This window comes from Aulonocara stuartgranti (assembly GCF_965226115.1).
Source record: "Aulonocara stuartgranti genome assembly, chromosome: 17".
In the NCBI taxonomy this organism is placed as follows: Eukaryota; Metazoa; Chordata; class Actinopteri; order Cichliformes; family Cichlidae; genus Aulonocara; species Aulonocara stuartgranti.
In genome coordinates this window covers 4,766,690-4,781,679 of record NC_138953.1, presented here as the reverse complement: position 1 = coordinate 4,781,679, position 14,990 = coordinate 4,766,690, and the positions used below count along the sequence as shown (strand labels likewise).

The 14,990-nt window shown below is 39.8% G+C and overlaps 1 protein-coding gene across 1 annotated transcript in view; it reads right to left on the bottom strand.

The window, feature by feature from the left end:
- Positions 1 to 1,005: 1,005 nt before the first annotated feature.
- ntf3 (neurotrophin 3) overlaps positions 1,006 to 14,990 on the bottom strand; it is a 38,586-nt gene continuing 24,601 nt past the window's right edge. Inside the window, exon 2 of the mRNA XM_082510414.1 lies at positions 1,006 to 2,753. Within this exon, the coding sequence (XP_082366540.1) occupies positions 1,890 to 2,753 (864 nt within the window). The 3' untranslated portion in view covers positions 1,006 to 1,889. The remainder of the gene's footprint in view (positions 2,754 to 14,990) is intronic.

Below are 14,990 nucleotides of genomic sequence, written 5' to 3'. Positions count from 1 at the left end.
AGATGAAGCTTTGATACCTTTGTTCTCTCTCTCTGCTGCAAAGGAAATGTAAAACATGTCATTAGTGAAAGCAATAACCATTTATTAAACCTTTACTAAACCCCTTTCTTTCCCCCTCTCTCGACATTAGTCTGTCTTGTGTGCACTGATTTGTGTCTAATTACACAAAATGCATATTTTTCAGTTTGGAGGGATTGGTCAGTCATTTTGCAGTTTAGATACACAGACACCAAAATTTGTGTCATACATGTCAGATCATTTTAACATATCCTTTGTATCATTTTTAATCAAATGCTTAAAAAACAACAACAACAACAACAACAACAAAACGTTTAGGCATTACCAATAACTTGGTTAGAATCTGGCATTAAAAATAAATTAGTTGAGGTTAGTTAGGTTAGAACTAAAAAAAAAAAAAAGATCTGTTTTTGGATAAAATAATTGTTTTTTTGTTCTTTTTCATACAATTTAATTTAAATTTATATATTAAAAATGCTGATCGTTTTGAAATTCGAGTCATTTCAAGTTACTGTAGTAGAGTAAAATATCCATTGAACTGGAAAATTTGCAAACTAGCTCTGATATAAAGACAAGGATAGTAAAAATCTATAGGCTTGCTTTTATTAAGACAATACAAAAGCTAACCATACATGTGATTTAGGTTCCAGTTTGTGACACTCAATAGCTAACTTAAGACAATCATCCTTAAAGTGTGTCCTAAAAATATGTTGTAATTTTTCTTTTATAAAAAGGCTGAATAATTGTCTGTAACAGTGGTTCACCATAGTTTCAGCTGTACTCAACAATGTTACTCAATGTAACAATCTGATAAAGATCCAGGGGAGCCGTAACTGGTTTGGCGACACAGACATTTCCTTTTACTGGAATCAATCCATTGTTGGTTTTGTCGTTGGCTGCATTTGTTGTAAAGAGGTAAATAATGGTATAAGTCAGAAAAACTGGAAGCGTTTCATATTAGCATTTAAATAATGAAAATGTTCCAACTTTAAGAAATATACATTTTTATTAAAAGGAAGAAACAAAAACAGCTCAAGATACCAGTTGAGATTAAAAATTGGTGAACAAAGCCAAGGTGGTCTGTGAATCTTGAATCTCCAGTCACTGCCAGCAGGTTCCACAAGAAGTTTTTTTTATTGGTCAAAATTGTCTCCCATATGAAAGAATGGGCTTGCTGTGCATTACATCATAAAAGTAGTGTCAATTGTGAATGCAGTGTACATGTCTATGATCACAAATGTCAAATCGGTCAGAATTTGGGCTCCATATTGGTCAGTAGGTCCCTGCTGTTCTGTCATTTTTTTAGGTTCACTCACCAAACCATTTGCAGCAAATGCTGTCTGTGAGTTACCACGTCCTATTGCTCAGCTCTGGAGCCACACTGGTCAAGGCACACATAAAGTCTTACTGTGAAGCACCTTTGCAGCCCATCTCAGTATTACAGTCTCTGAATGAGTTCCTAGATTGTTTTGTTCCTTTTTATAAACATTTTATCCTTTTGAAGAAGACTTATTTCAATAAATAACACAAATATAGTCATAGATCATATATAGATAGATAAACATGTATAAACTACATGCATTTTTTATAATTTAAATAATTTATATATACAGTTCTCTCTCACACACTTATTGCCTCCCTCCCCCCACCCATCCCCTTAAGTGAGTTCCTCAGTGCTGCACCAGCGTTTGGATTTAGAGCAGCACATTAATGTTGAAATATCATTTAAATGGACCTAAGATTCTTCAGTAGAAGCATCACTTTATAGCAGATTTTTGCTGGTCACCGGCATGACACATAATCCTGTGATGGGAAGCACTGTGAGCAGGAAATAAAATCCTATACAGGAAGTAGAATTCCCAACAAGTCTCTTACGTCCTGCGACGTTTCTTTGACAATGCACAGACACAGGAAGTGTTTATGCGTATCCACCTCCAGCTCACTTGATCTTGAAACTGTGTCAGTGCTCGAACATACGACTGCGCCGTCTTGCACTGTGAGTTCCAGTTCTTGTCGTCAATGCCCCTGCAGCCATCCTTGACAGGCTTGGAGGTCCGACAGTGTGTCTCATAAAAGAACTGTCTGATGTCTTTTGTGGCACTGGTTTTAAACTTGGCCAGAACAGTCACGCGCTGTCCCTTGATGTCGTATGCTAACGTTTTATTCATCACCCAGTCGCTCACACTGTCACAAACAGAATATTCCCCCCGGTAGCTCTTGTGCTCAGTGTGACGCTTCTTTCGTGTCTTGTTTCCTGCTGCCCCTAAGACCGGTACACTGCTCACAAAATTATCAGAAAGGTACAATGGCGGTGGCTGCAGTGGAGGCCGGTCGCTCAGTAGCACTCGCGGTGAGTTATAGCGCTTGTGTTGCCTAAGGATGTCCAAGTTCAACAGCATCACCGGCTGATCCATCAGAAAATCATCACTGTGACGCGTTTCTAGCCACTCCTCTGCATCTCCTTTGTCCTCCAAAGGAAAGTTTTCAATCTTGACGGGAGGCAGAGTGTCCCGCGGCTCAGTGTCTCTGCTTTTCCCCTGCTCGCTCTGGTTCCCTCTGGTCTTCCCCCTTGTTAGGTCAGCCTGAAGTAGCTGGATTATGAGAGAGTTTAAAGGGTCTGGACTTGGCTGCTGCTCCTGTTGACTGCTACCCATGTTGGTTGCCTGAATACCATAGAGGTACACGAGGACCATCACATACAGCAGGATGGACATCACTAGATTCACCTGTAAGATCTGCAATGACAGAAAAAGAAGAAGAAGATACTATAAATGAAAGTTCTGTCCTCCTAAAACTCAGGACTTGATTGATTTGAAGTTTTATTCCTTTTCAGAGTGAAAAGATAGTCAAACAGAAATATATCCCACATAGCAAAATTGGTGTGGCCCGGATCTGGCCCACACAATGTGCTTACACATGGCCCACATACCGCAAAGAATGATGGCCCTTTGGTGGCCCAGATCTGGTTTGCCAGAGGTGGCCCACACATGGGCCAGCACAAAGCCAGTTGCAGACACACTGTTGGCCCTGCGCTGGCCCAGAACAGTTTCAGCTCTGGCCCCAGATGTCAGCCTAATGTGTACCTTAAACAAGCCATGTAATAACAACATAATAGTGCAAAAGTAACATGACAAAACTCTGTTCAGACAGTGAATCTCACATAGCACTTTTCTACTCTAGCAGATTACTCAAAGTGCTCTATACAGCATGCCACATTCACCCAATCACACACTTTCTTTAAACTGAGTGCTTCCTAACAACATTCATACAGAGTGGAGGAGCCAGGTATCAAACCACTAACATAAATAACATAAATATTGCCATCATTGCCAGACCTGGCCCACATCTGGTTGACATACACCCTGCCATGACACCAGTCAGTCAGAAGTGCCAGCTTGATGCCGGATCCAGGCCAGACCTGTTTTCTATGAGCCTGGGCCGCATAAATCAAACCACAATCGGGACAGATGTGGCATGTCATCACATAAACAGTGCCACCTACGCCAGGCCTGGCCCATCTGGATGACATACCACTTACCATGCCAGAAGTCAGCCAACAGTGTCAGCTTGACACCAGATCCGGGCCAGACTTGTCTGCTATAAGGGTTATCACTAATGTTTACCTGCGTTTAAAACTTGGGTTAGAAATCATAATAAAAGCTTTTCTACAAAGCTTGTCAAGTTATACCCTACAGCTAACGACAACCTCTTTCCTATTTATACAGAGCCAGTTTTGCCATGATGCCTTTTGAAAACCAATTCACACTTTGACAGGTTTAAGACCTGAATAGTAACACTAGCAAATTGACTGGTTCTTATATAATGCTTTTCTACTCGAGCACTCACGGTGCTTTCTACGATGTCTCATTAACCCATGCACTTTTTTCCAAATCTGAGTTCTGCTTTTTAAAATTCACATTATGGTGAACACATTGGCAATAACTAAGGTTTCAGTATGTTGTCCAAGGATACTTTGGCATGTAGATTGGAGCAGTCAAGGATTGAAGCACTGACCTTCTTAACAGATGACCTGCTCTACCTCATGAACCTCAGCCATTAAGAGAAGGACAAAATCTTTAAAAACCACCGCTGGGGGCTATTCCTAGCTCCAAATGGGCAGGGGTTATAAAAGTCTCCATGGACAACATGCACCAAGGGAAAGGGTGCGTAGTTTTCTTTGGGGGAATGTTAGGACTTCAGACTAATGTTAACTAGTTAAAAATGTTTCTGAAAACTTGAACATTTCAACAGTGTAAATAACAGCCAGTGTGCATGTATGTACGTGTCTCTAACTGAGCACATTACGGGAAATAACACGCCGCAGCATGTATAACATGTTTTTTTAGAAGTCCCATAATTGTCCTTTGACATAAAAAATGCCTGTAACATTCATTTGCATAATAAAAACCTCACTCCCATACATGCATTCATGGTTGTGTCCCCAAAAAGTGTCTTTGTCCTTTATAAACACATTAAACTAATGATAACGATCATGTAAAGAAAACATGAAACTATCAGTTGCTTTGCAGAAATGTAGAATAAAATTTAGTTTAGATGTTATTTGGTGGAGAGGCAGTTTTGTAATTGGATGGTTAACATTTTACCAGGAGAAAACACGCTGCTGCTTATTAAACAGTCTTGCATCACTGTCATATACTAACGAGCGATGACTAATTACAGAGATCCTTAAGGTCAAATTGTTTAGCATTATACTTAATTATGGGTTAGGCCTATGTGACAGAGGGCTTGGCTGTAAGAAACAAGTGAACTTAGTCATGATGTTGCCTTTCATTGTCAAATTATAAAAAGACAGAACTCTGTTTTCTGTCATCTCTTGGAGTCTTTCTTTATTAACTACGACTGTGGACTATATATTTTTAAAATTCGTGTGTAAATTTATGCATTTGCACCAAAAGCAGATTTTTCATCACCACATGACTTTCTCTACAAACAAAGCTGAAAGACCCTTACACGTATTAATAAAGTTCCTCATATGAACAGCGCTCTACAGTCGTTAGCAGTTGGGCAAAATTTAAGCTAACACGTTTCAGCTTTTCATTTCCCCATCTCTGCTTTGTAAAGTCATGGATCCATCAAACTTAAAAACAACAACAACAACAAAAAACTTTTAAAGAGAGAATTTAAAATTTAACATTTTCCGAAAAGTCATATTTTGGAATGACCATAAATACCAAAGTTGTGTGTAGTGAGTGGCTGAAGAAAGAGCAATTAAACTAACTTGCTGCATGCTCATCAGCTACAGTGTGATTGTGAGAATGCGATTAATATCTTTAAGATTAAGCAAAACTTTGAAGGACATGTCTAGATATTTCTTTATATATGCAAGTGCTGCCGAAAGGACACAAGCATGTTCACTAAGCCATCAGCTAATATTGCAATGTCTTAGAGGGAGAGGAGAAGAGGAAAAGGAAAGAATAGAGAGTAATTAGCTGACAGGTGGACCCAAACAAAAAGAGTTGACATGTTCCCATCAGCAATATTTTGCCCAGTTCATGTAGCTGTTGGAAGGTGGGGAGGAAGACGCACAGCAATGTCACCTTGTAATCACTGGCTCAGAAAAGACAAGCACGTGGACTGACACACACATTTCTTTGTTCTTACTACATCGCAGTTGTTTGCAGGCCCATTCAAAAGTATCACTGCAATGCTGCTGCAAACTCACACACAGATGACAGTCATGTGGGGACAAAGATGATCATATTTGTTTTTAACAGCAAACACTTTTTATTAGAGCTTCATCACAATATTCCTGTGTCCCCGGAACATATCTGAAATGCTCCTTAATGAATTAAGTAGAGTCTTTATTCAAAGAAACCTTTAGCTCTTGCACAGCCTTGAGCTATGGCTCCAAAATAGAACATGTATATTTCTAAGAAGCTGTTCAGCCTTTTCCCATCAGTCTCCCACTTCTTAATGCTGTAGCAAACTGAAACAGCTAAAACGACTATCATTACAAGAAGATTATTATTTCCACCTGTAGTAATTTATGTTAGTGGTATGGCTCTGTTTACAGCAGCATGAAAAGGAGAAGCTGGGGGTGATGTGGGTTGTATGGTGGCTTGCAGATCCAGAGCTTGCAAAGACCCCCCCCCCAAAAAAAAGATAACACCATTTAATAACACATCTGGATACTCTATACAGTAATATTTGCTGGCGTCCTTTTTTTTTTTTTTTTAAATGAAACTGTTTATACAAGTCAAAACCTCAGCAATTTGGTATTTGACATCACTTCCTTAAGATGCCATTCACTTAACCTTTGAGTTTTTCTTCCACTTTTCATTAGACCAAAACTCTGTGTGACTGGCCTGTAAACACTTGTGCATAAAAAAAATAAAAATGAACGTGAGAAATTAATCTTACCCCTGCTCTCATAATGACTACCATAAAAGCCCTGACTCTAGTAAATGAGGCTGCTTTAATGAGGTGCTGTCAGTGAGTGACCACTTTTTCAGCTGCTGGACTGATATGGAGACTGTGTGTCTGCTCTGTGCTCCTCTACAGGGAGTGCAGAATTGTTAGGCAAGTTGTATTTTTGAGGAATAATTTTATTATTGAACAACAACCATGTTCTCAATGAACCCAAAAAACTCATTAATATCAAAGCTGAATGTTTTTGGAAGTAGTTTTTAGTTTGTTTTTAGTTTTAGCTATTTTAGGGGGATATCTGTGTGTGCAGGTGACTATTACTGTGCATAATTATTAGGCAACTTAACAAAAAGCAAATATATACCCATTTCAATTATTTATTTTTACCAGTGAAACCAATATAACATCTCCACATTCACAAATATACATTTCTGACATTCAAAAACAAAACAAAAACAAATCAGTGACCAATATAGCCACCTTTCTTTGCAAGGACACTCAAAAGCCCGCCATCCATGGATTCTGTCAGTGTTTTGGTCTGTTCACCATCAACATTGCGTGCAGCAGCAACCACAGCCTCCCAGACACTGTTCAGAGAGGTGTACTGTTTTCCCTCCTTGTAAATCTCACATTTGATGATGGACCACAGGTTCTCAATGGGGTTCAGATCAGGTGAACAAGGAGGCCATGTCATTAGTTTTTCTTCTTTTATACCCTTTCTTGCCAGCCACGCTGTGGAGTACTTGGACACGTGTGATGGAGCATTGTCCTGCATGAAAATCATGTTTTTCTTGAAGGATGCAGACTTCTTCCTGTACCACTGCTTGAAGAAGGTGTCTTCCAGAAACTGGCAGTAGGACTGGGAGTTGAGCTTGACTCCATCCTCAACCCGAAAAGGCCCCACAAGCTCATCTTTGATGATACCAGCCCAAACCAGTACTCCACCTCCACCTTGCTGGCGTCTGAGTCGGACTGGAGCTCTCTGCCCTTTACCAATCCAGCTACGGGCCCATCCATCTGACCCATCAAGACTCACTCTCATTTCATCAGTCCATAAAACCTTAGAAAAACCAGTCTTGAGATATTTCTTGGCCCAGTCTTGACGTTTCAGCTTGTGTGTCTTGGAACACAATGGAAGTGTTTTGGGGGAAACAGTAACATACCGGACAAGCTGCAGATGTGACAAGCTAACACTAAACAGTATTATATGACGCATTTGAATTTTCAGGGTCACTGTACTTTCACGTCCTCGTATAGATTACCGAAAACATTGGTGCCTGTCTGTTTTCACAGAGGACAGGAAATTGATATATGTTGGCATGTGACATAGGACCGATGTAGTGACCGGAATGATGAGCGAGTTAAGGAGTGTATGAAAAACTCAAATAGGCCATCAATTTTGGTTACTAGTTTAGAATAGCCTACGTGTGACGTGATGACGAATTGTCCCATAGAATTTTGAGAACGGGTTAATATGCCAATTTCCACTCAGTTTTCCTTTATTGTATCAAAGCACTACTGCTCATATATTGCAGTTTGACCAAACTGAAGGTTTTCTTGTGAATTAATTTTTTTGCCCGAGTTGCTAAGAAGGTGAGAACCCAGGGATGCAATCATTCAGCTGGCGGGCATAATCGCCAAACTATTGACTCACTGTGAGCTGGTTACCACTAAGTTACTGCACTGTGACATGCTCTAAATTATTAACGAAGCATGTTAGGACAAGAAGAAATAGCTAAGCCCTCGGGGAAGTTTCTGAGGAACCCTCACATTCATCTACATGTCACCAGAGCTTCTGTGTCACTGTGACAAAGCCATCGCTCATTACCAGTCTGTTTTAGGGTGAGATTATCATGAGGATCTTTTTGTAAACTTGCAGTTTTTCTTAGCCCAACCTTCACCCCTTAAACAAGAATCGCTTCTACGTAGCATGTTTACAAGAAATTCTCCGCGTGCCTTTGAGCACTGTACTTCACACTCAAATGGATAATTGCTCAACAAAAATACATTTTTCATGTGACATTCAGATGGTACTGTGCCCTGAATATAGTCAGAGAACTGGTTAAAGCAGGAATGCAGGATTTTGGGGCCTTGTTGCCCTGCACAACCACAAAAACCCCATGTGATTCACATTAATTTAAAATGAATATTGGCTAAATGTTCTGTTGTCTGTGAACCAGGCCACTTATCCTAAATAAGTATTCTAGGATAATGCTTGAGCCAAAAATCAGTCTCAGTGATAAATGGAACCATAAAATAAATTAATGTGTTTTTAAAAATCTGCTTTAGACACAAACAAAATGGAAAAACAGGATATTGCTTTTGGTGCTGGATTATTTTGTTTAAAAGTTCATGATCAAAATATATTACAAAAGGCATTAAACTTCGGTTTGCAGACAGGTTCAGAATCCAACAAACATGATACAGCTGGCTTTATTTCGATTGGTTCCTCTTTCTAAAGATGGACAAAGGAAGTGCTCATAGTTGTTAGGCCAGTCTGTGCAGTAGTTCTTTCCAAATGTCCTTTTAAAGCTTTTATAATCACAGTATGCCAAGTCAGCAGGGTCTGAATTGAGGCAGGATAAACTCATGAGGCCAATGTCACAGTTACTGAACGGATGTTGATCAAGTACGGTTTAAAATCTGAGTTTGTTCTGAGTAAATTAACAAATGATTATCAGCTTGTTTTGTATTTAGTTGTCATAACCTCTAGGCTGCGAAGTAAGAAAGGGTGTAACAAATGAGAAGAAATGAAACAAAACACCATTGAGGCTTGTGTTGAAGTACACAGTAGACGTCTAACAGCTCGAGAATTGTTTAGTCATCATGGAGATTTGTGATTTTATACGCAGTACATACAGTATCCCTATATGCAAAAGTAGCTAGCAGACCTGACATTAACAGCAGACATGTGTAATTCAAGGTTAAAAATGAACACCACAGACAAAAAGACAACACACCAGAGAAAGTTCGCTGGTCTATAGAAGGTAAGATCTTAGATTTAAGGATTCTTACAGAAGGAATTCAAAACATTTTCTATAGACATTGTTGGAGAAATAGTATATGTTGGACACCCTGTGAAGAACTTCGGCCTATATTTCAGCCTGTTTTATTGCTGTCTCACCCTTTTATTTACACAGCTCATGACCATAACTGAGTGCCTGAGCAGTAAATTGTTAGATTAGCCTTAAGATCCCCTATTATACTACAGTCCCTCTTAACAGAAATGACGCCAATTTATCCACCTAAACAGGCTGGATAAAGGGGCATCATTTCAGATGCTACATCAGTTCAAGCAAATCTTGAACTCTTTCACCTGAAGAAGCAACTTACCCTTTGCATTCAGAGCGGCTCGCTCTCGTGTGAGCCAAGTACATCATCAGCATACTGCAGAATACCACTGCTTTATTCCACAAGCTTTTTATTCTGCTTCTTGCGGTCATTGACACGTAAGTCAAAGTTTTGACAGGTAAGAGCTTGATGAAGACAAATCTACAAATGTGAGCTTTAACGTCCTTTAAAGAAAAATGGGGTGGGGTTGTGGGTTTAAAGTATGTGAAATGACAAGAGATTTTTTTAAAAGATTTATTGATTTTGGAGAAAGCCAAAAAATGTGAGTAGTTTTTTGTGTGTATCAGATAGAATGATTTATTATTCTTCCCTGACTGCCAAGTAGATATGCAATTGATAGTGAGTTCTCTATAGGTTCTCTGTCGTATGAGGTATTAGTGTGAGTATTAGTTGCCCTCACACATACAGTATTGTACAAAAGTCAGCCACCCTTCTACTGAGAGCATTTCTGATGAGGCTTTAGTGATAGACAAGCTGAAGAGTCACATGTTCTGTGTCAGGTCGGTCCTGAATCTTTTCCTATTTCTTAAGGATGCGACTTTCAGATTCTGGTCATTTGGTGCCATTTTCCCGAAAAGCTTAAGGACAGACTGCATACCATGCTGAGACATGTACTGTGTTCTTTGGGAGCAGCTTTTATGGTGCAAAACATTATTTTATATCTGTATAACTGTATAACAAAATAAAGTTGAACTTTTGCTTTCAATGAAATTAGAATATTTTGGGACTCTTGCCCTTGTATTGCAGTGGCTATGTAGGTTGCTGGTTTGATTCTAGCCAGAGAAACAAATTCCCTGGGGTTGCATCAGGAAGGGTTTCTGATGTGAAATAAAACAGGCGGTGCTACTTTGCAACAAATGAGCTGTTAAAAGTAGCTTTTAGAGCGACTGTAAGTTTAGCACCGGGATTGTGTGATTGATGTCGCTTCCTACCATGTTGTATGAGGTTTCTGTTTGCTATCTAAATACCTATGTCTTCTCTCTTTATAGCAGTGATAGAAGAATGTAATGACCTGTTACACACACAGAAATCACAAGACATCACTTATATCACAAGACTTATACAAACAAATAATTCAGAAACTTTTCAAGAAAAAAACCTTAACAATTATACAAGACGTCTGTAGGGACTTCATGTCCAAATCTAGAGAAAATTAGAAAATTAGATTTATCTGAATAAATCTGAGTAGGTGGATTTTAACCACTTCATGGTTAAAGGAGACCTTAGCGCAAGTGGAAAACATCCTTGGATTATAAAAACAAAATAAATTAATCATAAAATGATTTAGTACATTGTGACAAAAAGAAATATGCTGCTTAGCTTGGCAATATTAAAAAGAGTAAGCATTCAAGGAAGAAAACAGCGGCAGGTGATCACAGAACTGTTTCTATGGTAAGGAAAAGGTTTTTTTTAGCAAACATAGCCAAGTGACAAACACTCACTTTAGCAAGGAATTTTAGACGAGCAAGAAATATCGTGAATGATCTATACCTAATGTAAAAGTTTTGGCACTTTAAGCCCATAGATTGATGTGTCTTAAATATCTAAGCTAATCATTCCCGTAGAAAACACAGTGAGTGAAATTGCCAAGAACTTTGTTTCACCTGCTCTTCACGCTCACTGAAGCTGTTAATCTGGAACAAGCTTGTGTTGAAACAGGAAGATGCTGCACACAGAAAAACATGCTTATATGTTCATGCACAAACTTTAGAAATCTTGACAGGTACATGAGATTTTGCAAAAGATGCATGATTGCAGACAGTCTGACTGTCACGGACCCGGTTCCGGGGACTCGGGGTTCGTGAACAGTGTGGACCTTTATTGTTATTAGTGTATTGGATGTATGTTTGCTGCACTGTGTTCTTGTGTTCAATGCTGGTGTGTGTATGTGTGTGAGGCTGGAGGATGAAGGACAGCCACCTGCAGGCCTGATGGGTGTGGCCCTGCCAGCTGCTGGTCACGCCTAGCTTACCACACACCTGCTTCTGATCAGGATCGTCGGGGGAGCTACTTAACAGAGCGATGGAGCTTCCTCCGGCGCAGGATCGTTGAGTTAGACTCCATGAGGACAGTGGAACACAGGACTGCAAGACACACGGGGTGTGTGAAGGCACAGGGGCAGAGAGCACGGGATACCAGCACTTGGGAGAAGACACGTCACGGGAGTCGAGGGAGCACTTTTGGAGATTTAATGTGTGGTGTACATTTACCTCACTGTAAATAAAGTGCAAAGGCAAAAGCCCATGGCTTTTGAAATTGTCACACCTTTGATTCAGACAGCCTCAGGCTGGCAGCATCTTAGTAAGACCACACACAGGTTTCGTGTGTTGATGTGTGACTGTGTCGCAATGGTTGTGATGGGTAATAGACTCTCATAAATATGGCGTTTTGTTGCATCAGGCAATGATAATTCTTGCCCGGTGCTTTGTATTATTGCAGATACTTGATGAATCAGATAAGAAACTTGCCATCAGGGAAGTACAGTTGCATAATTTCAGTGAGACGATAAAAACCAGGCAAAACACAAATTTTTAATATTTGCCTAGATTAATGCAAAATCTTCCCCTATCGTCTCCTTAATAAGTGGGCCAACCTGAACAAAACATTGCACAAACATCACACATACAGCCATTATTAACGTCTATATGTTTTATGAATCCAAATGTTTTATGTTCATTTCATCATCCCCTTGTTAATGAAATGTTACATTCTGTGTTTAGATTGTCTCACGTGTTACCTTCACCTACATGTCCTGTAACTTAATGTTCACCAACATTTTTATCTGCTACTGAATTTTGCTCAGCTCACCACTGACTGTGAAATATGGCAGCACTTCCTTTTTGGCCTGGACAAAAGTCTGAGGGCTGGAAGAATTCAGTGTACACAGAAGCGGACTGTGATTGTGCATACAAGGTGGTCTGTTCAGCTTTTGTTTTTGAGTGTGGAAACAACACACGGAGTGAAGAGCAAAGATAAAGCTCCAGTGCTACTCTCTCACTTCTAATATTGAATTTGAAGAGTTTTTATCAGCTTGTTTTCAGATTTCAGATTTCTCTTTTTTTCATTTTGATTTTCTAATGAAAGGTTTTGCAAAACAAGTACAACATTCAAAAAGTGTCACCAGTTATCTTAATAGATGCATCTAAAGTGTCCATGCACCTCTTTGTTGCTCACTGGCAAATGACAGTGAAGCCTGTTTATGTGCACCTCCTCTATCCAAGTCTACTGTTTGCCAGTAATTGTGCCAAGTTAACCACAGACATAAATACACTGCGTGTGTGTACACGATCGTCCAACACAAAACTGTCAGTGTGTTTGTCTTCTCCATGGTCTCTAGTATGTGTTCATTGGTGTTTCGTGTGTGTGTGTGTGGTTACATTGAGGTTCATGAAGGACATGGACCGTGACGAACTGCAAATTTATTTAATGAAACACAAAACTTACCTCACTGCTGGAAAAGACTGAAAACTAATATTCTGTAATGAAACACAGCCTTTGAAAAGCATTTACACATATAAACCACATCCCTGAACATTTATTGTGATTATTGTGACATGAGGTCTGAAAACACTACAAACTAAATACAGGGAGTGCAGAATTATTAGGCAAGTTGTATTTTTGAGGAATAATTTTATTATTGAACAGCAACCATGTTCTCAATGAACCCAAAAAACTCATTAATATCAAAGCTGAATGTTTTTGGAAGTAGTTTTTAGTTTGTTTTCAGTTTTAGCTATTTTAGGGGGATATCTGTGTGTGCAGGTGACTATTACTGTGCATAATTATTAGGCAACTTAACAAAAAACAAATATATACCCATTTCAATTATTTATTTTTACCAGTGACACCAATATAACATCTCCACATTCACAAATATACATTTCTGACATTCAAAAACAAAACAAAAACAAATCAGCGACCAATATAGCCACCTTTCTTTGCAAGGACACTCAAAAGCCTGCCATCCATGGATCCTGTCAGTGTTTTGATCTGTTCACCATCAACATTGCGTGCAGCGCAACCACAGCCTCCCAGACACTGTTCAGAGAGGTGTACTGTTTTCCCTCCTTGTAAATCTCACATTTGATGATGGACCACAGGTTCTCAATGGGGTTCAGATCAGGTGAACAAGGTGGCCATGTCATTAGTTTTTCTTCTTTTATACCCTTTCTTGCCAGCCACGCTGTGGAGTACTTGGACGCGTGTGATGGAGCATTGTCCTGCATGAAAATCATGTTTTTCTTGAAGGATACAGACTTCTTCCTGTACCACTGCTTGAAGAAGGTGTCTTCCAGAAACTGGCAGTAGGACTGGGAGTTGAGCTTGACTCCATCCTCAACCCGAAAAGGCCCCACAAGCTCATCTTTGATGATACCAGCCCAAACCAGTATTCCACCTCCACCTTGCTGGCGTCTGAGTCGGACTGGAGCTCTCTGCCCTTTACCAATCCAGCCACGGGCCCATCCATCTGGCCCATCAAGACTCACTCTCATTTCATCAGTCCATAAAACCTTAGAAAAACCAGTCTTGAGATATTTCTTGGCCCAGTCTTGACGTTTCAGCTTGTGTGTCTTGTTCAGTGGTGGTCGTCTTTCAGCCTTTCTTACCTTGGCCATGTCTCTGAGTATTGCACACCTTGTGCTTTTGGGCACTCCAGTGATGTTGCAGCTCTGAAATATGGCCAAATTGGTGGCAAGTGGCATCTTGGCAGCTGCACGCTTGACTTTTCTCAGTTCATGGGCAGTTATTTTGCGCCTTGGTTTTTCCACACGCTTCTTGCGACCCTGTTGACTATTTTGAATGAAACGCTTGATTGTTCGATGATCACGCTTCAGAAGCTTTGCAATTTTGAGACTGCTGCATCCCTCTGTAAGATATCTCACTATTTTTGACTTTTCTGTGCCTGTCAAGTCCTTCTTTTGACCCATTTTGCCAAAGGAAAGGACGTTGCCTAATAATTATGCACACCTGATATAGGGTGTTGATGTCATTAGACCACACCCCTTCTCATTACAGAGATGCACATCACCTAATATGCTTAATTGGTAGTAGGCTTTCGAGCCTATACAGCTTGGAGTAAGACAACATGCATGACGAGGATGATGTGGACAAAATACTCATTTGCCTAATAATTCTGCACTCCCTGTATAATACAGTTATCTTCACTTAAGCTACTGATGCTACTGTTGCAGAGATCGCAATATGTCTAATTCACACAAAAAATAAAGCTAGAA